This window comes from Strix uralensis, chromosome 15 (assembly GCF_047716275.1).
Source record: "Strix uralensis isolate ZFMK-TIS-50842 chromosome 15, bStrUra1, whole genome shotgun sequence".
NCBI classification, from domain to species: Eukaryota; Metazoa; Chordata; class Aves; order Strigiformes; family Strigidae; genus Strix; species Strix uralensis.
The window spans coordinates 18,168,448-18,195,312 of record NC_133986.1 but is presented as its reverse complement, the minus strand read 5'-3'; the positions used below and the strand labels follow the sequence as shown (position 1 = coordinate 18,195,312).

The window sequence follows — 26,865 nt, the reverse complement described above, 5'->3', positions numbered from 1 at the left end:
GGAGATAATAGAAAAAAAAAGAGAAAAAAGGAACGGGAAGGAGAAAAGAAAAAGGAAAAAGGAAAAAAGGAGGGGAAGAAAAAGGAAAAATGAAAGAAACGGGGAAAAAAGCAGGCGGGCGCAGGTGGGGGGGCGGGGTGTGCCGACCCCCTCGCGGGGCGGGCCGGGGGCGGGCGGGCGGCGGGGGGCGGGGCGTGTTTCCTCCGCCCGCGCCACCGCCCCAGCCCGGCCGCAGAGACTGGGGAGAGCCGGCGCCGCTGCCATGGGGGTGGAAGGCTGCACCAAGTGCATCAAATACCTCCTCTTCGTCTTCAACTTCATCTTCTGGGTGAGCCCCGGGCAGCGGGGGGGGGGGGGGGGCTGGGGGCTGCTCAGCCACCCCAGCGCTTGAAATATCGGGGCTCCAATATGGCTCGTCCGCTGCGCCTGGCTTTCACCTCTTCCCCCCCCTCCCCAGCATTCACACTGGCTGCCTTAGGGGTTGCTTTTTGGGGAGGGGAGCTGCTTATCCTTTGCTTTTTTTAATGCATGCATATATATATTTATTTATTTGCACATGTATGTGTGTTTTTTTAATATATAGATAGATATGTATAGAGAGAAATGTTTATCCGCCTCCTTTCCGAGCGGGAGGGCAGGGGGTGCCTTGTCCCTGCGCGGGGGGGCAGAGATGGGGTGGGGGGGCTGCCCCCAAGCCCCCTCTTGCCGTGGGTCTGTGCTGGGGAAAGCGGCGTTTCTCCGCCAGCCGAGGAGCGAGGGATGGAGGGAGGGATGGAGGGAGGGAGGGGGGGAGGGAGGGAGGGATGCTGCCAGGCAGAGGGAGAAGAGGTGCTGGCCCAGCCGTCTGCAGGAGAGGAGCCCGAGAGGAGAGGGTGTCCAAAAAATATGGGTGATGGGGGCTGGTTTTGCTGTCGCTGCCCCGGGAGCTGGCAGGGAGCGCTCGGGGCTCGACGGCTCCGGCGCCGTGTCGGGAGCTGGTCTCGACGCCTGCGTTTGGGTCGAGCCCAAACTGGGGGTCGCTGCCTCCTGGGAAGTTATTTTAGGATGTAAATTTTAGCCAGGCTGGAGAGGTTGCCTTCCCTGAGAAAGTTTCTCATGAAATAATCCCTCCAGACATGTGGCTAATTTAGGAAAAAGCGGCGTATCCTGGTTTTCCTGCAAACGGGATTTGTCCTGGCTAGAAACACCCTCCGGCAGCGAGGGGCTGGTGTGGCAAGAAACGCTCTCCCAGCTCCTGCACCCTGAAATGTGCCCAAGCAGGCTGCTTTTTTTATTCTTTAAATAGGCTACTTTCCATTCCCCAAAATGCTGTTTTTCCCACAAGCAAGCCCAGCCCCACCCCGCTGAGCAAGGCACCACTGGCTGCGTGGTCAGGATGTGCCCCTTGTCCGACCCCCCGCTTTGTTGACAAGGAATTTGGGGTTTCTCTCAATGTTTGCTTACGGTGGTGGGGAGGGGAGCGATGCCTTCCTGAGCAAACCCTGCCCCAGAGCTGCTCGGCCTGGCTGGAGCCTCGCCTGCCGCCTTCTCCCCAGTGAGGGGGGCACGGTGAAGCTTTTGGGGGGGTCCCCACCTCTGGGAGTGGACGGCTTAACCGCTGCGTGGGAGCGAGCGCTGTCAAAGCCGGCCTGATTTCAGGCCTCTTCGCCTTGTTTCTGGGTATACACTGACCAAGGGGGAGATGACGACAGCGGTGTTAATTGATACCTGATGCGTTGCCAGCTGCTAGATGAATGCGGGACAGTCCTGGGTTTGGTGTTGTTTTTTTTTTTTTTAACCTCTTCCTCCACCCTTAAAATGGCAGGACGGAGGCGGGGAGGCTGTTCTCTGAAGTGTTGTTCCTTCCGAGTTACCACGCTTATCCCGGGGCTTTTTCTTCCCTTCTGGTCCCAATTTCCTGCCATTCTTGTCGCTGAAGCCGCCGGGTGTGGATGCGAGGGAGGAAGGGTCTCCTGGGCGGCAGGAAGGATGCTGGGGGCTCTGCACAGCCGCCGCTCCTGAGCTCGCTCACCCCAATCTGCGTTTGCAAAACAGCCTATCTTTTAGAAACGGGCGTTTTGCTTCCAAGAGGAACAGCCAATCTATTTAATTTCCATGTTAGGACTTCTGGTGCCTTGTCCTACCCCTCGGAGGGAGCCTGATGCCCGCTCCCTGCGAGCGCTGGGGGGAGATGCTCCAGCTCCTCCCAAGGAGGGGTGTCTGTGAGCTGGGACCCACCGGCTCCCCAAAACATCTCCCAGTGCTGGGCTCGCCCGCAGCCAGTCCCCTCGGCCCACCTCCTGTGCACATGGGGAGCCTGGGCTTCGTTAGAATTAACGATGCTTTCTGCGAGGCTGGCCAGCTGAAGCATGGTTGAACACCAGGTCTCACGGTTTTTTCAAGCCCTTTTGTGTTGTTTTTCAAACCAGTAGTCGAGGGGAATTTTAGGTTTACCACCAAGCGAACACGGTTAGCAGCCAACCTGGCATCCCCAGCTGGGGAGGGATGCCTCGGTTGCCACTGAAGCATGAAGGTTCTTTTCACGGGGTGACATTTAAAGGCTGGACGTGGTGCTGAGCACCCTTGCTGCAGGGTGGCCTTGTCAGGACCCCAGGGAGGTGTGAGATGGGGCGCTCGCAGCCCTGTGGTCCTGCCAGCTGGTTAGCATGCAAAAGCAGCTGGGCTCCTCACGCTCATTTGCTTCTCATTTGCCTTGTGCCCAGCCGAGGTCAGGCGCTGGGGATGAAAACAAGCAGCAGGCAGAGCCCGAAGTTTGGCATCGTGCTGCACGGGAGCTTGCTCCAGTGCCTGAGAGGAAGAAAGGAAGCAATTCTCAACCTTAATGGTGTTAACAAATAAGAAAGAAACTCTGATAACTTCAAGTAGCCCTGCTGTCCTGCTGGAGTGTAAATAAGCTGACACCCCTCTAGCTTCCTCCACCTTCCTTCCCCTGGCAGCACAGGGGGAGTTTCACAAAGCTCCTGTGTTGAAAAGCAAAAGGAAAAGGCAGCCCTGCTGCCAGCTCCTCGGGGCGCCTCGGCAGCCCTCTCTGTCCAAGATGTTTCAGTTTTATTTTATTTTCTCGGGTTGTTTTTCCTTTGTGCGTGCATTTTTGAGAAGAAGATGCCAGGGTTACATGCTTGGTCCAGGGTGGCTCTCAGGGAGGGAGCAGCGGCTGCTGCACGGACCGTGTGTACAAATGGGTGCCTGTTCCAGGAGAGAAAGGGTCCCCGCGTGTGTCACAGCAGCATCCACCTACTGAAGCGGTGGAGGAAGCCAGGGACAGCACCTGGGGACCTCACCCGGTTAGCAAAACACAGGGCTGGTACGAGAAAAGCTTGTCTGTGCTGCAAACTTGTCCTGCAACCTTGGGGTGGCTGGTGGCAAGGGGATGCTCCGCTTCCCTGCCCTGCGAGAGGGCAGTGGGTAGCAGCACCCGTTACTGGGGGGTTTACTGGTGCAGTGGGCAGTCCCAGCTCACCCCACAGCCCAGAGCGGGGCTGCGCTGGGTGCGTGGTGGTGTGGAACTGCTTCTCCATCCCACTCACAGTAGATGACCGGACTTCAACTGCTCTCCTGAATTATCCAGATGCGATAGCAGGGCTCAGTGCGTGGGGCTGAACTGACCACCATTGCAAAGAGTCCCTGGAGAGGCCAAAGGAAGCCAGAGAGCTATTTTAAAATGTAATTAAAGATAACCAAGGAGAAATTGGCTTGCTCAGAGAAGAATAGCCCAGGTTATTAGCTAATACAGCCTGTGGCAGCCTTCCAGGTCTAGAGCACTGCTGACTGCCCTACCAGAGAGGTGTCTAATTAAAAGGAAGAGCTTGCTCCTAATGCTATTTTCCAGTCACCACATAACTCTTCTCTCTTACTTGTGTTGAGGGGATGTGGTGCAGTTGGGGTGCAAAGGGGAAGAAGGGCAAGAGCAAAGGGAAGGTGGAAGTGAAAGTCTGTCTCGACAGTGGTGATTGGAAGGGCAGAGGTGGAGGGGTTGAGTATTTGCTTGTGCAATGCTGGAAAGTCTGTCGGCTGTCCCTTGGAGTCCAAAAAGCGTGCACAGAGATATTTGGCTTTGGTAATGAGAGGTGATGGTGGAGGGAGGTGGCAGCTCTCTGTGGTGGTGGCCCCACAGTGACAACTCTGCTGAATGCCTTGTGACCCTCTCGATGTGATGATGAGGGTGGCTGGGTACCACTATTCACAGCTTAAACGGAGAATGGAAGAGCCGGTGGTTCATGCGGCACGCAGCTCTGAAGCACAGGTTTGAAATAACTCCCTGGACTCACAAAGCAGCTTGTGTTTTGTTTCGGGTGCAGGCTTGCACTGAGTGCTGCTGAAATGCTGTTAGTGGTAGTGGCTAGCAGGCTGCTCTGCTGCGGAGCGTGAGGCTCTGGTTACTGATCTCCCTGGGAATCGCAGAGCCTTGTGAGCAGCAAGGATGTGACACTGGCCCAGTATCTTCTTCCACCAACTTTGGGTTTGGTGTCCTGGGACAATGTACAGGCAAGCCTATTTCTGTGTGTGTTCCACCCTGCAGCTATTTAATGCCTGTCTTTGAAGGGCAAGGGAGAGGTTTTCTTAGCAGGCTCAGTACTTGGACCCAAGTTTTCCTGCTGATAGCCCTCTGGGCTGTGCTTCTGGACTCTCTGTCAAGTGAACACAGTCCTACCTATCACCTACAAACATTTTCTGAAGTCTCTGCTTGCAGAAGGTTATTTAAGTGGTCTTTCGAAGGGACGGGTGCTCTGCCCTATGGGGGTACCCGATTGCAGTTGATGGGCTGGGCTACAGTTGCAAGGCAGGAGCATCGGCTGGCTGGAGGGAGGATTTCTCCATTTTCCTGAGGTTATTCTATCAACCACTGTAATGCTTATCTCCTGCAAGAGCGTTAACCCATGTATGATGCCTTGAGAAACACTTTGATCCTGTACTGTGCGAGTGCCTTTCACTGTATTATTAAAAAGGGAAAGCGGTTGTATTACCCTTGTAGCTTAATGCTTATGTATGGGGCCAAATTAATTTTAAAGCAATATCTGAAATTATTTTCCTTTCTGCTGATTGAACCCTGCTGGTAGGTGTCAATGTACAGTGATACTTCCATCCGCAGCGGGGATCAGGCTGTGACGGGGGGAGCAGCCTGCAGGCTCCGTGCTCCCGTCAGAGGACCCCGCTCCTGGATTTTGGTGCCGGATTCCCACTCTCCTCCATCCATCAAGCTTTATTTGGCCTCTGGCGCGCTGCTCCTCCAGCAGTGTTCCTCTGGAGCTTGTTTTGAAAAGCTCCGCAGTGTTGTGGGGCTGGTAACTATAGGCACCAGCGGAGAATTTCACCCCGGCCAGCGGCTCTATTAATAGCTGCTGCTGGAAGGTGGCGGCGGCTGCGCTGCTGGGAGCGGAGCAGGGGCTGCAGGCTGCCTCCCGCCGCCTGCCTGCACAGCACCGGGCTCCTCGCAGACGCCCTTTCTGCAATTCCTGGGCAGGCCTTGCCTGCAAACTTTCAGCCTGACCTGTGTCAGCCATCGAGCACAATCGATGCGGAAGGCAGCAGAAAGGCCTCGCCTGCACTTTCCAAGAAGGGCCCTCCCTATCAATCGCTGCGGTTTGCCAGTGCCTGCGCCGAGCTCGGCAGAGAAGCTTTTCCATTGTGAGGCTGTCAAACCGCAACCACATTAGTCTGATTTAAGTCACTTCCCCTGCTTACACCCTCCCGAAAAGCCTTGCAGGGGTCCTGACGTGTTGGTGCTCCAGGGCATCAGTGCGGAGGCAATCTGTAGCGCTTCTCACCTCGAAGTTTTACAGGAATTCTTGGCATGAAGTCCCGTCATCATACCATGATAATATCCCGTCATCATAACATTTGGCCACACCTCGAATACTGGGTTCAGTTTTGGGCCCCTCACTCCAAAAAGGCCATTGAATGACTCGAGCGTGTCCAGAGAAGGGCAACAGAGCTGGTGCAGGGTCTGGAGCACAGGTCTGATGGGGAGCGGCTGAGGGAACTGGGGGGGTTTAGTCTGGAGAAGAGGAGGCTGAGGGGAGACCTCATCGCCCTCTACAACTCCCTGAAAGGAGGGTGCAGAGAGCTGGGGATGAGTCTCTTCAACCAAGTAATGAGCCATAAGACAAGAGGGAATGGCCTCAAGTTGCGCCAGGGAAGGTCTAGACTGGATATTAGGAAGCATTTCTTTCCAGAAGGGGTTGTTGGGTGTTGGAATGAGCTGCCCAGGGAGGTGGTGGAGTCCCCATCCCTGGAGGGGTTTAAGAGTAGGGTCGACATAACACTTAGGGATATGGTGTAGTTGGAAACTGTCAGTGCTAGGTTAACAGTTGGACTAGATGATCTTCAAGGTCCTTTCCAACCGAGATGATTCTGTGATTCTGTGAACATGAAAACTGTCGCAGCATCAAACCAAAGTTCCAGGTTCGTGGGCTGCCGTTCAGCTGCCAGCCCCTTGCTGCACCCCGAGCCCTTTCAGCACTTCTGCAGGACACATCTATTTGCAGTAGAAAAGAAATTCCACTTCTGCTTTCTAGAAAGCGAGGTGCTGCGCTCAGGCAGGCTCGGCACTGCCTGTACACGTGTCTGCCACCAACGGCCACATGCCCGCCTCGGTCCTCAAGGTGGTAGTGCAGAACCTGTAAGAAGGTCCTGGCACGCATCCTGTAAGGGCTGGTATTACCCTTTCAAAGGTAATTTCCATCAAGATATGAATCTCTAGCTCTTTGCTTTTTTCCCTCACTCACGCTAGGTGCGGTGATAAAATGATGTTTCATTATTTACGCTGCACATAACGTATCTGCTGCTCCACCCAGAGACCTACAGATGATGTGGGAGCAAAGCACTGAACCCCAAATTAGCAATTCATTCCTGGCTGCGTGAGGGGCTGCTTGCATGGCAAGATGCTTCAGCCTTGGCAAACCATTTTGTCCTTCTGTGCCCCGGTTCCCTGTGCCTAACAGGAGGGGCATTTGGTTCTACTCCATCCTGGCTGCTTTGCAGGTTGGGCTGGAGAGGAGCTGTGGGGAGCCCTGGCTGGGCTCCCCAGAGTGGGGTCTGGGTGCTGCCCCCACAAAGGGCACCGTTCCCAGGCGGTGCAAGGGAAGCTGCAAGCCTGTGCAGCATGAAAACCTGTTAAAAATCCCTAATCATCTACCTGAATCATAAACCAGCTAAAATCCATTAAGCTTTCTTGGCAGCATCCTGCTTCTTGCTAGTAACTGTGGTATTTCACAGGCGTCGAGGCGCGGGCTCTGCCGGCAGCATTTTTGCAGCAAGGTGGGAGCTTCTCCCGGGCCTGGCGCTCGGGCGGGTTGGGGAGCAGCATCCCGGCAGCGGGACCCGCCGTGGCAGCGGGAAGCGGCGCTGCTAAAAATACAACATTGTGAAACTGCTGGCACCTCCGCTTCCCTCCGCCGCTGGCTTGAGCCGCAGGATGTCTGCTTCACTTTGACATGCCCAGCAAGCTGCCCTATAGCCAGGACTACTTCCTCCTCCTCTTCCTCCTCCCTGCCAGGAAACCTATTTCAGAGAGGGGCAGGGGGAAGGGAGCAGGAGGAAAAGGGTTGGGGGTGGTGGAAGGGACGGGAGGTGATGCACGTCCTGGCGTACGCCGGTGTCTGGGGGGCAGCAGGCGAAGGTGGGGGCAGCTCGGATATGGGGTGTCCTGCATTAAAGGGGGGAACGGGGCCATTCCTTGCCCCTGTAAATTATGGGATTTTCTTACGGAGGGGAGGAGTGACTAAGCCAAGAAAGATGGGCTTGTTCCTGTGCCCCACAGCTGATCCTGGGAAATTTTAGGGTGAGCAGCATATCAGTCGGTGAGGCTCAATCTGGGGGGAGCCCTGCTATGTGCACGGTGGATGGGGCAGCAAACTAGGGCTGCACACCCACCAGCATCATGGTGCTCAGACAGTGATACCCCATCACATCGGGTACTGCCCTATCACCTCTCAGGGGGCTGGGGGGCTGCCTTTTTCCTCCCTGAGGCAGCATCCGAGGGGGGCTTCCCCCCACTGTGCCAAGTGGGAACAGCGTCCCTGTGAAAAGCAAGCCTTGGGCAGGCAGGATCCAGCTGGAAAAGTCTGGCTGTCTGTGGAAGAAGCAATAAATCTCTGGAAGCTGGAAAATAGCGGTAAAGAGGAAACTCCGGAGCCTGCTGCTCCACCTCTGCTGTGCTGACAGGATGCACAGGGTGCGATCCCCCCGTCCTGGGGAGCACTAGTGATGCACCTCTGCAAGTGCTGTCGTGCTGGCAGGGGAACGGCCGGCTTGTGGAAAGCAGATCTGAGAGTGATGCAGTGCTGGCGTTGCTGAAGTTGCAGCTTTTACATGACTGCTTTCATGAAAGCAGTCCCCAAAAATTTAAATGGAGACCTGTGCTGGGCACTCGGGGTATATCTGCAACGAGTGACGGCCCCAGTCTTTGAGATGTGTCCATCTGATGAGCTGGGCAGGCAGAGAGCAAGGGGGTAACCTGCATGAGATGGCAGATACCTACAGCCAGGGATATTTAATACATGCGGATATGCAGCCTAGAGATGAGCATGACACTGCCATCAGTGGTTGGAGCTCTTCTGGCTCTACTGTTGGCAAACAGCAGCGGTTGTAGGACGCGAGGGGAAGAGAATACAGAGTTTATATCTGGAACAAGCTATTGTATTAAAAATGAGATTATCCCAGGCAAGGTACAGTGGAAGTCGGGGTTACTGTTGCGAGCTGACAAGGTTTTCTCTCTCTTGTCTTCTTTCCTTTGGGATGAAAGATGCCTTAATTACATTCTGTGCTTCTTGGTGGTGGAAGGATGTATGGTTTTCATGGAAAAAGTTATTCATTGTAGCCTAAACCCTGTTTTCATTAGTAAGCGAATGTCATTTTCTCCTCAGAAATCCAGCTGCTATTGGATTAAAACTTCCATTCGGAGGTCCTCCGTGCTCTGTTAAAAGAGCAGATGGAGTCAGGCAGCGCGGGAGGGACATGGGGTGTTCCTGGGGTGCATTCAGGATGAAACTGGGACCATCTGGAGATGGTTCAGCTGGCTGCCGTAGGCAGAGCTCACCACTGGGGTGCATTTGATGAGTTGGAGGAGGCTCTATCCCTTCAGCTGATGCTCCCAAATGATTAAGAAAGATCTTGAGGATAGCTTGCAGCCTGCTTTTCGGTTCTGTCGGGTGTTTTAGTGCAAATTTGACTGGAAAGCAGCTGCCGCTCCTTGCACTGGTGTCACCCCAGCCTCGCCGCGGGTGGCAGGGGGTGCTGGGGTGGGTACTGCTGGGCACGGAGGATGGTGTGTGGGGCAGACCCCTCCTTGCAGGGAATAAAACAAACCAAAAAAGACTGCAGCCTTTTCTTCGCCTATCCCAGCCAGCACAGGAACCCAGATCTTCCTTGGGATCTCTTCCACTGAGAGACCTTTACTTTAAGAGTGGCACTGATTAATTTCGGGACATTCTCCTTCTCCTGAGAAGATAAACATGGGTTTCATTAGGCCTTCAGACAATGAACAAGCCATGCCAGGCTGGATTTGGGTAACTTTCTGCAAAGCCACGAGCTGCCTTATTTGGACCTGGATTTGAGCACAGATTGGCTTTTGTGACTTTTCTCCATAGGCAGTGTTCGGAGAACTTTGGGCTCTCCCAAGTGCGAGAGGGATGAGGGGCTGTGCTGGCAGGGAAGTTGCATTAGTTGCTGTGGGAGAAGTGTTAAAAGCTGATTATTCTGGTGGCAAATTGGAGAGAGACTTGTAAAATCTTCCCTCCCTCTCCAGGAAGCTGGTGGGGATTTTCTCCCTCCATTAAGTGGAAAAGCCCTGAGGTCAACTTGCCCTGTGGGTATTGCACAAATTGTGTGGTTTTGCCCCTCTGTAAAAATCTCTTGGCTGGGATTTGCAGAAATGAGCAAGGAGGAAAACCACCAGCCTGACCTCTCAAGGGGCAAAGCCAGACTCTCACCAACAGCCTGTCTTGCAGATCCCGGTCCTCGTGTGTTCGCTGAGGCTCTGCTGCACTTGCACAACTGGAGACTTTGCACTTTTACTGGACAAACTCTCTTTTTTTTAATGTGACCTTCATGGTGCCTCTCATGCCTGTGGCTGACCTGACCCTTTTGAAAAAAATAATGTTTCTGCTTCTGTACTCTTTGGTAGTTATCTTCCCTTTTTCAAGATGAGTGGCTTTGAGGATTTAGGATGCTCAAAATTAAATCAGCATTTGAATAGGTGCTTCCAGCCTTTCATAGAAGTGGTATTGAATTCTTAAGGGTTTTTTTTTTTTTACATGTGTGTTTATTTTTTTCCCCCTTCTCTCTCATGGTTTTAAATGGAAGGCGGGGGGTCATGGAGAACACAGCAAGTCCTGCTGGAAATTCTCCAACTCAAGTTCCTTTCAGTGACACCTTCCCCGCTGCAGTGCCCTCAATGTGTCCCCGTCCTCCACTGCCATTCCCAGCCCCTCCCTGAAAGAGAAAACAGTGAGGAAGTCAGTCATAAAACTTGCCATTATTTGGACATGAATATTCCAGTGGTGAGCTGGGATGATGCTCCATCCACAGAACATCTCCTTCCGTGTTTGAAGCGTGTTTTTATCCTTGCCCTGGGGTCTCTGTCACACGTGTGCACGTGTCTGCACGAAGGCTCTGCTCTTCTGCTGGACAACGGCGCGGGCTAGGCAGCAGTTTCAGCCTCGTTGACTCACAGAGCTGCTCAGCTCTGTTGAGCATCTTCATGGCAGCCTCCAAAAGCGTTTTGGTTGTGCCTTTGCTCTGCTTCAATCCCTGTGTTAGGACATTAAGGAAAGCTGTACGTGCTGCAGGAGCGGGAGAGTGAACCGAGCAGTGGCAGTGATGGCTGCAGGGGTTCCCGTGCTCATGGGACACCTTGCAAGAAGACTAGCTATTAATCAGAGCGATGCTGTGAGGGCAGCTGGTGTGAATCCTTGTCTGTCGCTCCTGATGTGGGACATCCCTGAGACCCACAGGGAGGGGAGTAATGGGATATAACACAAAGATGCTGCTGGAAATGTTACCAGGTCCTACTGACTGTGGTTTGTTAGTCATCTGCATGCTCTTTAAACACTGAGCTTGCTAAATGTCAAGATGTGGACATCATGAAGAGTGTGTTTTGGTGGGGCTGAAGGTGTTTTGGATCCCCTACAAGTGGGTGTGGCAGCAGTTCAAAGCCATGATGTTTCTGCTCTTGTTCTGCATGACTAGCAGTTCTACTGCCTTTTGGGGTTGTGTTGGCTGGACAAGTCTCCCCTGAGGCAGAGCAGCTTTGGGGGTGCAGAAAGCTCTGTCCTGCTAGGTCTGCTCAGACTGGAAGCCTGACCCTGGATGGGAAATAATGTGCATGTGAGGCTGGGGGCAGAGGGAAAAACTGATGGTCTCCCCACTTTCTGAGCTGCAGTCTCCCCATCCTTCCTAGCCAGTTCTCAGCAGATCAAAGAAAACCCAAAACCCTGTTTGTACATCACAGAGAAATGACATGGGGTCATAACAGCCTGTTGGGAAAAGGGAGTAATTGGGGCTGATCTTAACTTCTGTTGAAAAGCTCTCCTAAGAGCCTCGGTCGCACATCTTGTGCTTCTTGTGTAAGGCTGAGCCTTCCATTTTAATAGAGTAATAAAATAACTCTTAGGAAAGAAATCACCTGCAGGAACTGGAAAGGGCTTTGCACATCCCCGGAATGAGGGGTCCCCTCATAAAGCAGGGAAGATCGTGTAGTATGGGGCGCAAAGCCTGTTGAAGGGGTGGGACGATGGTTAGGAAGGATGTTCTTGTATGTGAAAGGAGTAAATCAGAATTTGCAGAAAGATGAAAAGCAAGCCTTCTGCTCCCACCTGAAAACTGCTGCCCTGGGTCTGGCACGGCCGGAGCAGTGGGTAACGCCTGCTTCCCTCTGCTTTCTCCCCAGCTGGCTGGAGGCATCATCCTGGGAGTGGCCCTGTGGCTCCGGCATGACTCGCAGACAACAAATATCCTCTACCTGCAGCTGGGGGACAAGCAGGCCCCCAACACCTTCTATGTCGGTAAGTAGCTCTGGGGATGCTGGCGTCGCTGCGCGGGGGTGTCGCGCCCCACGGTGGGCTGCAGCGTGCCCAAAAGCTGGGCGGAAAGCTCCAGGCGAGCAGCAAGGAGGTCAGACTAAAAATACCTCCCACTCCCCCTGTACTCCCCAGAATATCCCCTGCCGTGCCAATCAAAGCATTCATTAAACGTTGGCTGCGGCCCAGGTGCAGAATCCAAAGTCACGGCAGCTAAAAGTGCAAAAAGACGTGTCGCGGCGTAGCGGGTTTTCTCCAGCGCCGTTCTGCGCTGCGGGCTCCCCCGGAGCACATTTGGGAAGACGGGGGACTTCTGGGAAGCGTGTCTTGTTCCCTAGCCAAAGGGATGTTAAAAGTAGCCGACGGAGCGGCTGGCAGTGGAAAGTGAAGCTCGGCGAGCTCGTGACTCATGTTCTCCAGGAGGGGCAGGTGGAGCCTCTGTGTGTTATGGTTAAGCTTAGCATGATTTTTATTAATTTGACAGCACGCTGGCTTGCTGGAAGATGAAAACCCCTATTTTTTTCCCTATTCTCCAATGATCCCTCGCAGACAAGGGGGAGCAACTTGCAGGAGGGGCTGGCTTGGAGTGCAGGCTGCCAGGGCTGGGGTGAGGACCCGTCTGATCCGATGTCCTCTTCCCACCTGTAGCTGAAATTACCTTCTGGAAAGGGTTTTCCTTTGGTGTTCCCTGCTTGTCCATGGAACAGCATGCCTGAGCCCTCTCCCTGGCTGTGCCTGGTTACAGTAGATGCTCCTGCTGTACATAGTGGTGGGTTTTCCTCTCTTGCCTCATGCCCTGAGCTGTATTTACAGCATTTCCCCTTTGTAGATTTCAATTTTAAAAAGAGAGAATGGAACCCTTAAGAAGTTAAACTCTCCCCTTCCAGGAACCAGCCCAAACATGTCCTTCCTTCTGGGGCCAACAACCGATGTCTCCCAATTAACACATTTCTCCCAAAACCTGGAGGACCTGGAGCACAGGGGCTGAGTGCTCCCCTCCCACTTGCTGGGCATCTTTGGCTCTTCCACCCCTCTTTGTTTTGTCTTTGTCCTCAGCCTTTGCTATTTAGAAGGCGATGGGGAACAGACTGCAGGTCCCACCACTGCGCTGGCTTTCTGACGCCCATGAATGGCCCATGATTTGAGGCTGGCTGTCTTTTTAAAGTTATATTCAGCAACAGATCAGCCTGGATTCCTTCTGGTGGCTGTAATTTCCATGCAGTAATAATGGCAGAGCATTTCTTTCAGCTGCTGCCTCTCCCAGCCAGCCCTCTGGAGTCTGAAGGCTGGGATTTCTTTTTGCTCTTTCTTTTTTTTCCCTTTTTTTCCCCCCCCTACAACTGATACTCCCTCCTTTTTCTCCTCTGGCATCCAACATACACATGCACACAATGTTCCTGCTTCGGGAGCAGGAACCTCTCTGGAGTTGGCCTCCAGAGCTGTTTTTTGTTTTTTTTTTCCCCTTACAAACCACTTTTTGGTGTCTGGCATGGGGCGCTGGTCCTGGGATTTGTCAGGAGGCTTTTAAAAGCTGGCCAGGCTTTGCTGTGGTGCTGCAGGACAGGAGGAAGCAATAAAAGCTGTTGGGGGAGGAAAACTTGCACCGTGGGGTTTGTACTTAGTGAGGACGGGGAGTAGGAAAGCTTTGGTGTCTCTTGGTTTCCCTCCATGTCCTTTCCCCTGCCCCAAAGTTGGAGCTGTTTTGTTAAAGGCTGTTTTCCCAGGGTGTCTGTGTGTTGTGGGAGAGGAAAAATAATTAGCACAGCTGGTCATTGTGTGGGATTTGATAGCAATGGGGAAGTGGAAGGAGGATGTGGGAAGCCAGGCAGCTACCAAGGTACCAGGTGTGATGTTTATCTGCCTCCAGCCTGCTGCAGGAGCAGGAGGTGAGCAGAAGTCCCTGCTGGCAGCTTCCCCTGCAGCCAGACCGGACTGGACCACTGCAGCAGCCACTCCTGTAGCCCCCACGGGCGTGGGCAACTGTTTCCCTGCTCACCTTGCCAGCCCATGAGGAGGAAGCTCCTGGGGTTGGGGTTTCCTGAAAGCAGCGCCCCCCATCCCCATGCCCCTCCCGGCACTTTGGCACTGCATCCAGCGAATCGTCTTGTGGGCTGCCTGGGGAGGTTGTTAAACGAGCTCTTGTTCACAGGCTTTTCCTCAGCACAGCTCGCAAACCATCTGATCCCCTAACCACTTGTTGCAGTCTTGGCTTTTGTGCTTCCATTTTGGCTGTGGACCCAACGCTCCAGCAAATGGCAAGTTAACTGCTTCAGCACTGTAAAGGCCCCCCCCCCGCAGTGATGGGGACAGCTGGAGCACCATACTTTCATGTTTTTGTGACTATAAAGGAAAATACTTGCTCTTCATCTGAGCTAGGCTTATAGTCTAATATGCGTTTATTTGCTTTGTTTGTAGTTGAAAAACTAAAATCCTTCTTGCCTGCTGCCCTTGCATAACACTGCATCTGAAGTGCTCTGTGCGTCTGGAGGCTGAGCAAGGCGTTGGTGGCAGGTCAGAAAACATCCCTCAAGAGAGCTAGAGGCATTGATAACTTGGATGCTAACAACTGGTTAACCACTTCTTAAATGTTTATTGACCCTACACATAAAGTACCATTTTTTAAAAAAAAATCAACCTGTGATTAAATGAGTTATGAGAGCCCCTGGGAAAAGGCTGAGCTGGTCCAGCTCTGCAATACCAGTACAAACTGGAGCAGTCTGATCTCTCCACAATAAGTTGGTGCTGCGGTGTCACTGGTTTTAAGATCCCCTGGGGATCTTGAAGAGGCAAGTGCCACTGGACTTACTGCTTTTGCCCCATCTTGGAGGGGTGATAGTGAAGATGTGATAGGGGAAAGCCCAGTTCCCCATCCTTCAAGGATTTGGTTATGTGATGCCCAGAGACAGCCGCTGCGGGTGAAATGCTTTCAGCAGGGTGGGGACAAAAGCCTTGGCTCTTGTTGGCCTTAAATCCCCGCCCCCTGGATTTCACATTTACCCCCCTTGCTGGGCCACCTGGGTGCTGGGAGCATCGCCAGGCACTTGTCCCTGCTGCCCGCCCTTCCCGTGCTTTCCCCGAAGCTGCCCGGTGAGGAGTGGAATGTGGCAGCTGGATGGTCTCAGCTCCTCTCTCTCCTGCCGGATCCAAAATAGGAAATCTGCCTCTAGCTGCTCACGGCAAGTGACAGGGTGACACGACCCGTGGCTCTAATTAGCTCGGTGCTGGGAGCGGGGCCAGGCACGAGGAAGAGTGCAAAGGCATCCAGAGCTGGGGTGCGGTTTTCCGTGTAGCTTTGAGGATAAGGAGGGGGTTGGGTTTGCTTCTGTTTAGTTTTTTTGTGTCTTATTAGTAAATCCTCTGCTGGGCAGTGTCTCCTCCCCAGAGCACAGCAGCACCGGCGCTCCTTGGGAGGGGTGGAAGGTTTTGGACAGGCATACAGTGGTGGGTGAAACTTGGCCACCGAGCCTGCTGCCACTGCTCCCTTTCCCCGCCGTCCCGCTGGGTATCGCTGCCCCAACAGAAAGGGTTGAGGTTTTTTTTATTTTTTTATTTTTGGATTTTTGCCCTAGCAACCAGGCTGATGAATGTGGATCTAGCTCCCAAGCAGGTCAGGCAGCAAAGCCTGTGGGAGACAAGGCGGGGACAGCAATGGCTTTGGGCTGATTTTAAGGCCGTGAGCGCGCCTGGGCAGCGGCGTGCGGTGGTGGTGCTGGAGGGGAGCCTGGCTAACAGGAGCTCAGGCTTTCTAACAAGGTGAATCACAGACTCCCTTCGCCATCCTGCTCTGTACAAATACAGTCCAGGATGATGATTTCTGCTCTAGAAATGAGTTCAAGATGCTTTTCACACAGGCTGGGCTGGAAGAAATGGGCCAGAATGCACAAGGGTGCTTTGAAGTCTTTCTCACAAACGAGTATGCATCTGAGTCGAACCGCAATTGCATCTGCACGCTTCTCCTTGAAGCCAGCACAACATCCATCGCTGGCTGGCTTTCCTGGGTGTCCTCAGGATTTTTGGAAGTACTGTCATGAAGCTTCGCTGGCCTCAGGGGGTCTGACCCTTGCAGAGAGGAGGGACTGCCAAGAGGCAGTGCATATGTGGGTAGGGCTCGGGACGCCTGCCTGAGCTTCCCCAGGGCCCGCCTGCTGTCCCTAAGGCCTGGGAGGATGCTTCTGCTGCTCTTGCCGTGGGTCCCAGGTGGGGCCGGCAGTGCTGAGCATCCCAGCACATCATCCAAACGGACTCGGGTTGGCTAAGCAGTCGTGGAGGAGCTGTCCCTTCTATCCATAACAGCATCTTGCTTTCTTCATTAGCCTCTTCAGGACTACCTTGGCCAAAAAGCAGTGATTTCCAGGGTTTCAGAGAGGTTTTCATTGCAGAGGGGGTTGCGCTCAGCTCCAGTGTGTTGTTGCAAAGGCTCTGGAAGCCAGAAGTGCTACAGGGAGCGTGGTCCTGCTGTGAGCAGTGGGGTGTTCTTGGTTCCTCTTCGTGCTCCCATCCTTGTCCCCATCCCTCCAGAAATATTAAGCATCTTTTAAAGGTGGTGCCAACTTCTGTATATCGTGGGGTTAGACTCAACAGCAAATCTCTTGCTAAATTTGTTGTGAAAGGGCTAGAGAAGAGCCCAAGAGTTGTGGTCTCTAGGTCCTGTAATAAACACTAGCGAAAAAACACCTTCAGTTTTGGCATGAGGTGCTGCAGCAATCCCCGTGGGTACACACAGCTGGTTCAGCGTGGGGTTCTTCTCTCACCCGTTTCTGCTGTACTTTCTCAAGGCTCTGTGTATCGGTGGTTTGCCAGTGGAGACGTGAGCTGTGGCCAGGCTTGCATGCTTGGGAGTGGAAACCAAGGTTTGCATTTGGCCTTGAACCGCAGTGAGCAAAACAGATTCTTTAAAAAATATTGTATATATGGATTTTTTTTTAAAAAATAGAAGTACCTGCATTTTTCTCTCTTGGAAATAAACTTATTTACAGTTAAGGGCAATTTAATTATTTAGTCCCTTACAGAAAAAAAAAAAAAAAGCTGAGATTTACTAGATTTGCTGGTTCAAGATTTTCTTCTAATCAATGTCAGATCAACTCCTTCAATAATACTAGAATTCTTTTAAAAATAGTAGTTTTGAGGCAAAAGTCAGTACTTCCCTCTAAGTATCTGGCTTACACCATATATCTGACAATACAAACAATCGTTTTTTGTATTCTTATAGAATTAAATTTCTATTAAAAAAGGAACTTGTATTTAGCTGCAATTCGATCTACCTTCATCGTGACCAACTCCTGCAGTTCATTTACTCTGCAGACTAAAATTGATTATGACTTAAGGCCATAAATTGGTACCATCAATTTATTTTGGGTTCAGATCTATCCAACTACAAATAACGTAGCTGTCCTCCTCCTTTGTCCCCTCCCGTTGGCTCTGCCACCAGGGACCTGTGCCAAAGGTGGCTTCTTGCTCTTCAGAGCTGTTTAAACCCGTCGCTTTGACGGTTTTCCTCTGAAAACCTGCCGCGTGCTTAGGCGTGCAAAGCCCACAAGAAATCCTCCAGCGGGATTTGGGCTCTGTCAGTGGGGCAGACCCCAGGGCACATCAAGATGTCCAGAAGCGGTGTAGGCTGGGGCCGCAGAGGCTGGGCTGGCGTGTTCCAGCCTGTCTCTCCTGTGCTGCGCCACCATCATCCATCCCAGTCCTGCAGATGTGCAGCAAACCTCCTCCCAGCTCTCATGGGTGTGCTGATGTTACAAAACTCCAGTCTTCTTCCAGTGTTTTCTGTGTAGGTAGAAGAGAAGAAATCTGATTGTGGCATCTCTGTGGGGAGTCGTTTTGGGTACAGGTGTGTGCACACAAAGATGTTGTTTGGGGCCTTCTCCACCTCCCCTTTGCTTTCCTTACAGAGGTGTGTCCTTTGCTTCCTTCTTGCCTTGTTCTTGCAGACAAGGGCAGCACGTACAGCCTTTCATCTCCCCGTGTGAGCTACGCAGCCCCAGGAGAGCTCTCCGTGCTTTGTGACACTGTTGCTCCATCTGAAAGTCATTAGCAGCCACAGAGCAGCAATGTTTTTCTTGGAAAAGGGGGTGGAGGGGAACAGAGGGGCTTCCCAGTTATCGTCTTCCAGCAAGCCCTCTCTTTTTCCGCCCCCTCTCTCTCACCCCACTTCCAAGAAAGTGCTGTCGGCTCTGCTGGGCCAATTCCACCAGGCACCTGGACAAAAATACCCAGGAGACCCTCCCTTGCTGGCTGGCTGGTGCAGCCACCCCTTTCCTGCTCCTACCCCATCCTGGAGGGACTTTCCACTCCTTGCCTGTATCTTGCCCCCTTGCAAGGAAGTATGTCATGGTCATTTTTTTGGCTAGGGAGAGGGTGTTCTTCCAGGATCGGTGGTGTGGGTAGGACGGAGTCTCCTTCCCACCACCGTCTGCTGGTCCTACCCTTCCCTGCAGCAGGGCGGTGGTGAGCCCCGTGATGTTCAGCATCTCCAGGCCAGGAGCCACAGCTCCCCCGGAGGCTTCCAAAACTCTTGGATGTGAAGAGTCCCCCCACCAGGAGCCTGCCTGCCGGGAGAGTAAACACAAAAATCTCCCTTCCCTCCAGTCTCAGCCCCTTTTTAAAGCACATCCCGCGGGGAGAGCAGGCACGGTTTGGAGAGCTGCCCAGGCTTCCTGGGAAACATGGTGTGATGCTGGGGGGATTCTTTTTTTTTTCCTTTGTTGTCTTTTGGAAACATTGCCATGGTGACCTGGGGGAAAAGACTGGCTTCCATTAACTTAACGAGTTAAAGCTGCTGGGAGAGGATCAAAATGGGGGGGAGAGGTAGGGCACAGCCAGGAATGCCCATGCCTGGAGCTGCACAGCATCTCTGATGGGGATGGTGGGGCAGGGGAGGAGGGCTGGCCAGAGCTGGCCTGCTCTCTGCTTGTTTTAGAGGGACTCTGCTGTGCTTGTTCCTCCTTTTATTTGTTTTTCATCATGTCCCTTTTTAAAGTTTGTTTTTTCTACTTGTTTTTTTACTCCTCAGCAGGGGCAGGACATGGGTTTTACAACCCTGCAGGCACCAGCTATGCTATAATGCCAGAGCAAGACATTGGATACTGCCTTTTTCTCTCCCTTCCCTGCTTCCAGAACTGAGCATCCTACTTCCCACCTGGCCCAGAGGCACAGGGCCCTCCATGGAGGTATCATCTGCGTGAGCTGGGAGCTAAGCTGGCCTCTTGGCTGCCCTTTTTTATTTCCTATCTAGCACCATCCAGAGAGAAGTGCTCAATTACTATCAGTCCCCTGGGTCTGATGTTCGGGGACTTCCTGTGTGGCTAAAAGCTTTAGGAGGGCCCTGCAGCCCAAAGGATCACGTGCCCTAGTTGTAACAGGGAAGGGGGAATGATGTTTGGTCCTTTGCTGCTGTTTTTTCTGATGCATCACATCCTGATGCTCTTGAGCAAAGAGATCGTATCACAGTTGCTGTTCTTCTGCTTTGAATTCAGACAGGCCCTGAATCTCTCTGTAATGAATCAGAGAATCATTCAGGTTGGAAAAGACCCTTGAGATCATCGAGTCCAACCCTCAGCCCTACTCTACAAAGTTCTCCCCTACAGCACGTCCCCCAACGTCTCATCTAAACGACCCTTAAACACATCCAGGGATGGTGACTCCACCCCCTCCCTGGGCAGCATATTCCACTCTCTGACCACTCTTTCTGTCAAAAATTTTTTCCTAATGTCCAGTCTGAACCTCCCCTGTTGCAGTTTAAAGCTGTTCCCTCTTGTTCTGTCACTAATTCCCTGTGAGAAGAGACCAGCACCAACCTCTCTACAATGTCCTTTCAGGTAGTTGTAGAGAGTGATGAGGTCTCCCCTCAGCCTTCTCCTCCTCACACTGAACAGCCCCAGCTCCTTCAATCTCTCCTCACAGGATTTATTCTCCAGGCCCTTCACCAGCTTCGTTGCCCTCCTCTGCACTCGCTCCAGCACCTCAAGATCTCTCTTGTATTGAGGTGCCCAAAACTGGACACAATACTGAAGGTGTGGCATGAAGAGGTGAAGCTAAGACTGGTTGGCCCTTTTTCCTAAAGCTTTCTGTTTTAAGGCTCCATCTCAAAAGGAGATAGAGTACTCCAGGTAATATTGACACCGCTCGTCTCTGCGAGTCCTCCTGTGACTTCCCCAGCTCCAGGATACAGGTCCTGTGGCTCACAGCTTGCTTTCGTGGGTGGCTGGTTATGCGTGGCAGCTGTAGCACTCTTGCTTACTGCTGCCTCAACTGTGCCGTAGGGTTAGAAATCACACTGTAGCGTTGCTCAGGGATGTGGAGGCTGTACCTGTTGCTGCAGCTCTGGCTTTTCCCAGGATTATTTACTGCTGCTGTTGGAGGGAGCAGTATGACTGTAGGCACTGCAGCTTGTGTTTTATACCTCTCTTGTCTTTATTTTTTGTTTATGGCAAGCAGCGTTTCTTGTTTTAAAACCCCTGAGAGAGCTGCAATACAAATGAGCTGGGAAGTGGCATGTGAAAGGCAGATGGAGCCTTGCTGGTGCAGAATTGTGCCAGTTCGGGTGGAGCCCTGGAGCGAATACCCCTTTGGTGAAGAGTTTCTCACCCAGGACAGGCTAACAGGAGTTAATCCCATCTCTGATGCTTACATAGTGAGGAAACTTGTGCTGGGGGCAGTCTCCTCTGACTTTAAGGAGGATGATGTGCCATTCAGGACAGGGATGACAGGTGCCTTGCTCACTGACACGGAGCCCAAAACCACGCTGGCCGTCATCCTCGCTGTCTGCCAGGAATGCAAGCTAAGATGTGTCAGGCTGCTTTCTGGGAAGAGGGCTTGGTCATTCCCAGCTGGGCTGTGATTGCCATGAAATAGCCCCCCAGCTGCCTGGCACCCAGTCTAGAGGCAGAGACCCCCCCACCAGCCCCATGCCTTGAGGGGAAGGATGGGTGTGGGAAAACAAACACCATCCAAAGCGTGTGGTTGAGCGTTTTGGTTGCCTTCATTTTGCAGCTTTCAGCGTGGCATTTCCGTGGAGAAACACCGCTAGCACTCATTGTACAAGACACTATTGTTGCATTAAATATTTTGTTCTTGTTTTTAAATAAACTCTGGAGCAGAGTCCTGCTCTGTTGCCTCCCAGGAGGCTGTAGTGCTCTGGCCCTCAGTAACAAAAGGCAACTCCATAACGGCCATTTGTTTGTGCCTGGGAATGAAGCTGGCCTTTATCCCAAAAGCCTTCCAGGGTTTTTTGTGGTTTTCCGAGTTCAGGCCAGTCATTGCCACCCTCTCCCCCGCCTGGCTGCACGTTCCTGCTGCTCCCACCCCACCAGTCGCGTCCGCTGGGCTCCGGTCAGGAAGCCACACGTGGTGCGTGTCTTCTTCCCTTCCCTCCTTTACCTTTTGCTGTTTGCTTGCTTGGCAGAGGCGCTGGCTCTGACCAGGAGTTGGCAAAGTGCAAGTGGGGAGAGGAGTGGGAAGCGGCGACCTCGCTTGTCTGTCTCAGGTCTGCACATCCTGTCTGGGGTGGGAGTTCAGCAGGTCGGGTTTGGTTTTGTTTTTTTAAAGCTGCACAGATCCCAGCAAGAAGCAAGGACAGGGGCCTCCAGAAGACTTGTATAAAACTGCAAATGTCTCTGTTCCCTATTAGTCTCTTCCACCAGTTGAGGTTCTCGCTGGACTTTTATCTCCTGGTTTTCAGAGCAAAACTTTCCTAGCTGCCAGTGGCTCCTACGTTTTCCTGATGTTGTCAGTATAAGAAAAACTTTTACAGTGAGAACAAACATTCACTGTAACAATCTGTCCAGGGGCATGGTAGAGTCCCCATCACTGGAGGTTTTCAAGGTATAACTGGACAGGGTGCTGGATAGTCTCATCTAGGCTCCCTTTCTCACAGAATGTTGGACCAGATGATCTTTTGAGATCCTTTCCAACCTGGGCTGCTCTATGACTCTGTGATCACCTGGCTATATTTGTTCAGCCTAGAAGTTGCCTTCAGTGTTTATTTTGAACTACTTGAGAGTAAAATCTTCTGTCCATCCGTGGGACTGACCTGGTCATTGAGGTCCCTGCAACATCATGCTTCTTGGTCCCCAGATGTGCTGCCTCTGCCGGGGTGGTTAGCATGACTAGTGACTTCTCAGATGTTGAAATGAGTTGTCCCCAGCCCAGCTTTGTCTTGTCTCTGCCGAGCTAATGAGAGGAGAAGTCAGAAGCTGCTGCACTCAGGGATGAGCAAAGTTGGTTTTCCCAGAGTGATTAGTGATGAAGAGTCTCCAGTGGAACCACCCAAGTAAGATGGAAAAACTTGCCAGTTTGGCTTGAAAACCTAAACCAGCGACATCACTGGTACAGGCTGGAGTGGTGAGGGCTGGTTCTTGGGCATAAGCAGATTCTGGTGACAGTAAGCAGACCTTTTTCTGAGAGACCACTACTGCTATGTTGTTCTTCTTAACAGCAGTTATGTAGTATTTGAGAATCTCCATCAGTCTCTCTGGAGATTGGCAGGCAGCCAGCCAACAGCCTTCATTTTACAGGACACGTTCGTGCCTTCCCATCACCCCCAGCCCCTTCAGGGCCCCTCTGCCCCACTGCTCGCCACGCTGGCTCTCTGCCCGGCTGCTGCTGCTGCCAGGCCACCTCGCCTCATCCCCAGCCATTGGGATAAAAACACCTAATGCTGCTTCAGGCAGGCCCACAAAACTTGAGCTGCTGGCCTGTCCTTTCCAAGAAACTCTCCTGGGATCTTTTTTTTTGCTTGTTTTTCCCTTGTCTTTGCGCCTCCAAGTAAGGAGGTGTCTGCTCCCCACTTGGGGAGCTTCAACAGCCCAGTTGCCTGTTGGTTTTTTGCAGCTGCTGGGTGCTGCTGAAGCCTCTTCAGTACACATCAGGAGGTGCAATTTGCATCTTTTCCCCCTTTTGCTGGCCGCGTTGCCGCGAGGATGTTGGCGTCACCGGCCACAGATGCCGTCAGGTTCTGTGAAGAGGGGCTTCCTGTGGCGGGGTCATCGTGCTCCATTGTGCTGGCGCTTCCCCTGCCGCTGGCTCCCGCCCGCCTGCGGTGACTAAATATAGCGGGGAGGAACGGCGGCCGGAGGGTCCCAGCGCCGGGGCTGCCGGGAGGCCTTTCCCTTGCCACCCCTCGCCGAGTTGGCCCTTGCGTTGGTGCTGGCGTTGGCGTTGTTTGGGTGCTGCTGACTTTTCTTTTAACGAGTGAAGAAACAGGAACGAAAGTTCACCCTTTCCCGAGTTTGACGTATCCGCAAGGGGATTTTAAACAAGTTGAGGCTGTTATTATGTATCTGTTTTTTTTAGAGAATGGTTTCACTTGGCTTAGCTCTGCTCTTAGTGCATGCCCTTTAGACTTCGCACTTTAATTATCAGAAGACTGTTTAAAAGCTACAATGATAAGAAAAACCTTAAATATGAGGGGCACGTAGAGCAGTTTTAATGTTGAGCTCTGTTTATACTTTAGTGCTGTTCCTAAAGGGGAGTTGACAAACTGATTAGTAACTATAAAAACATTTTGGCTCAACGCAAAAGAAAACCTTTCGTTGAGGGGACGTATCTCCCAAGCACTAGGAGGATTCGCTGTACTGCTGTTACCTCTGGAATGACCCATGTATGCTTATTCTCATCCTGATTTTTTCTTTTTACTGTCAGTTAAAAATGGTGACTGCAGTCTTGCCTCATTTCTTTGATTATTTCTTGCGTGTTAAATTTCTTTTGAATGGAAGGTAGAATTCACTTACAAAGCAGTACGACCACAATACTTGAGAATATTAGTCAACCAAAAATGCACTAAATATATGGGACACACCAGAAGAAAGCTGGTTTTGGAAAAGGAAACAAATTTAACTGAGCTGTAGCATTTGGCTGAGTCATCACCAAGGTCTCGCCAGTCTCATGGTCAGTGAGACAATGGTGATTACTGGGAGCAGCAGACCTGAGCCTTGAGCTAAGCTCTTGTTTCCTGGATGAATAAACTTTCATTCATCTGGTTTCTGAGCCCCCCCTAATGCCTAATTTCCAAGCTTTGAACGTGTTATGGAGTAAGTTGACTGTGCCGATTTAATAAGTTGAAGTAAAAAATGTCTTCCTCTCTGTAGAAGAACCTATAACAAACAAAAGCCAGATTATATTAAATGAGATGCTTAAGCAGAGCTTTTCCCTTCATTTTGTGGCTCATCTGTCCTTAAAATGTTAGCCAGATAAATATTTGTATGATGTTTAATATAAATAAACCATATGCCTTATTGTTTATTTTAAAAGATATGCTGAGTAATCGTTTGCATCTCCTCTGCTTTGTGTAGTATGTACAAAGCATACTACAGCTTTGAGGAGAGCATAGAGCCTTTGCCTTGCCTGCTACATCCTCTGCCTATTACTGCTCCAGCTCTCTGCGTTTCCTCTGATTTTGGGGGTGGTGGGGTTTTTAAAGTTTTGGTGCTAGCAGCTTCAAACACTTTGAGATCTGACTCATGTACCTTGTGTTGTTCTGCTACATCTGCCGCCACCTCTACTCATATGTCCTCGGCCTTCACAGAATCACAGAATCATCTCGGTTGGAAAAGACCTTGAAGATCATCCAGTCCAACCATTAACCTAACATTGACAGTTCCCAACTACACCATATCCTTAAGCACTATGTCAACCCAACTCTTAAACACCTCCAGGAATAGAGACTCCACCACCTCCCTGGGCAGCTCATTCCAATGCCTGACAACCCGTTCTGTAAAGAAATGTTTCCTAATATCCAGTCTAAACCTTCCCTGGCACAGCTTGAGGCCATTACCTCTTGTCCTGTTGCTTGCTCCTTGGTTAAAGACACTCATCCCCCCTCTCTGCACCCTCCTCTCAGGTAGTTGTAGAGGGCCATGAGGTCTCCCCTCAGCCTCCTCTTCTCCAGACTAAACCCCCCCAGTTCCCTCAGCTGCTCCCCATCAGACCTGTGCTCCAGACCCTGCACCAGCTTTGTTGCCCTTCTCTGGACACGCCCAAGTCATTCAATGGCCTTTTTGTAGTGAGGGGCCCAAAACTGAACCCAGTCATCAAGGTGCGGCCTCACCAGTGCCAAGTACAGGGGCAAGATCCCTTCCCTGTCCCTGCTGGCCACGCTATTTCTGATACAAGCCAGGATACCGTTGGCCTTCTTGGCCACCTGGGCACACTGCTGGCTCATGTTCAGCCAGCCTTAGCCCTACACACCCATGATCAGCTGCCACAGGGACCTGGCCAGGCCAGGCCAGGCGCTGGGATGCTGCCATACGAAGCTCTGCAGTAACACGCTTGCCTCTCGCTCTCCCTTGCAGGAATCTACATCCTGATCGCCGTCGGAGCTGTCATGATGTTCGTGGGGTTCCTGGGATGCTATGGCGCTATTCAGGAGTCTCAGTGCCTCCTGGGAACGGTAAGAGGTGCAAAGCTTTGGACGTCCCTGCCTGGCGGCAGCCGGCCGTGCCTCTCTTGCTGGAGCCTTTTCTGACGAACGGGGCTGGGAGGACGTGTGAGCACGTAGGTGGGACCTGGCTGAGCTCTGTGGAGGAGCGAGGCCGCGCTGTTTGGCCGCAGGCTCTGCCCAGCCCGCTGGAGCCCTGGCTGAGCTGGCAGGCGTGCCGCCACCTCCCGCTTCTGCCTGGCTGCAGGACAGAGCCTGAAGCCAGCAGCATGGCAGAAGAGGTGCAAACAGCAGGATTTCTCTGTTACGTGTGAACACCCGCCATGCTTTTATCCCCCTCCATGGTCTGGTTGTCTCACCAAGTGCCCACTAAACCCTCTTTCTTACCTGATGTCCCCTACAGCTTTCCCTTTCACCCTGTTTCAAGGCTGCCTGTGGCGATTCCAGTTCTTTTAAGGAATCATCTGCTATTTTTATCTGTTTGGATGAGGAAACAGCAAAGATTTCCCACAATATCTTTGTGAGGATGTCTAGGTACATCCTGGAAAATCAATTACTGAAGTGCTACAGGCGTCCTTGATGTGAGGCAGCAGCTTGGGATTTCTGGCACAGGAGGAGCTTAATTGTATAAACTGTAGCCAACACCAAAAGCCTTTGCCTTGGGGGTAGGGGAGACCCATTGATTTAAAGCACGTTCTCACATGTGATTCAGCTTTAAACTCAATGCAAAAAATAAAAATAAAATAGGAGGGGCAAAACATTAAAAAGAAAAAAATTGGAAGTACTTTCCAGTACTTGGCTTCGTTGGGCTGGAAGATTCTCACTCATGGTGTAGTGACCCCTGGGTGTGGACAGAGGGAAATGGAGCTGCTTTCCCTTGCTCTCACAGATGGCTTCACCTCTAGTTGCTTCTGTTTCCCTGTAAGAAAGGGGTGCTTCTCACCAGCTTTTATCTGTATAAAACATATATATCTGAACGTCAGTGGATGAGAGCTGCTGTGGGAGTTTGCATTATCACTGCTGCCGAGAATAGGAGGAGCCCGCACACAAATCCGACAGGGGTGCTTGTAGCAAGGTCTGGCAGCTTTGGATTATTTTTTTTTTTTTTGTTAATGCAAGTGATTACAGAACCTGAATTACCCCTTACTCCTTCTTGAAGTTGGAAAGAGGATTAGAAGGGCAGATGGTACAAGGTACCTGAGGCCTGACAGGGAAGCCGGCTGCTTCAGCTGAAATTAGCAGCTCTAGCTGCTGTGTGCTGCCTGTGTTTGCTCACACCTTGGCTGCCAAGAGGAGGCTGGAGACGCCTTGTGATGACGCTTTTCCCTGGCCAAGGCTCCCACCATGCTCCAAGGACATTTCCAGGCAGCCTCCTCAGGGTGTTGCTGGGAAGCAGCTGCTCTCCCCTCTCCTGCAGCCAGCTGATGGAGTGACTATTGGCTTATTGCAAAAGGGGAAAGTACCAGGAGC

General features: G+C 52.1%; 1 protein-coding gene across 1 annotated transcript in view; it reads left to right on the top strand.

Annotated features, from left to right (window-relative positions):
* The window catches only part of CD81 (CD81 molecule), a 37,615-nt gene continuing 10,750 nt past the window's right edge, over window positions 1-26,865 (top strand). The window contains exons 1-3 of the mRNA XM_074884333.1: window positions 1-328; window positions 11,888-12,002; window positions 25,310-25,407. Of these exons, the coding sequence (XP_074740434.1) occupies window positions 263-328; window positions 11,888-12,002; window positions 25,310-25,407 (279 nt within the window). The 5' untranslated portion in view covers window positions 1-262. The remainder of the gene's footprint in view (window positions 329-11,887; window positions 12,003-25,309; window positions 25,408-26,865) is intronic.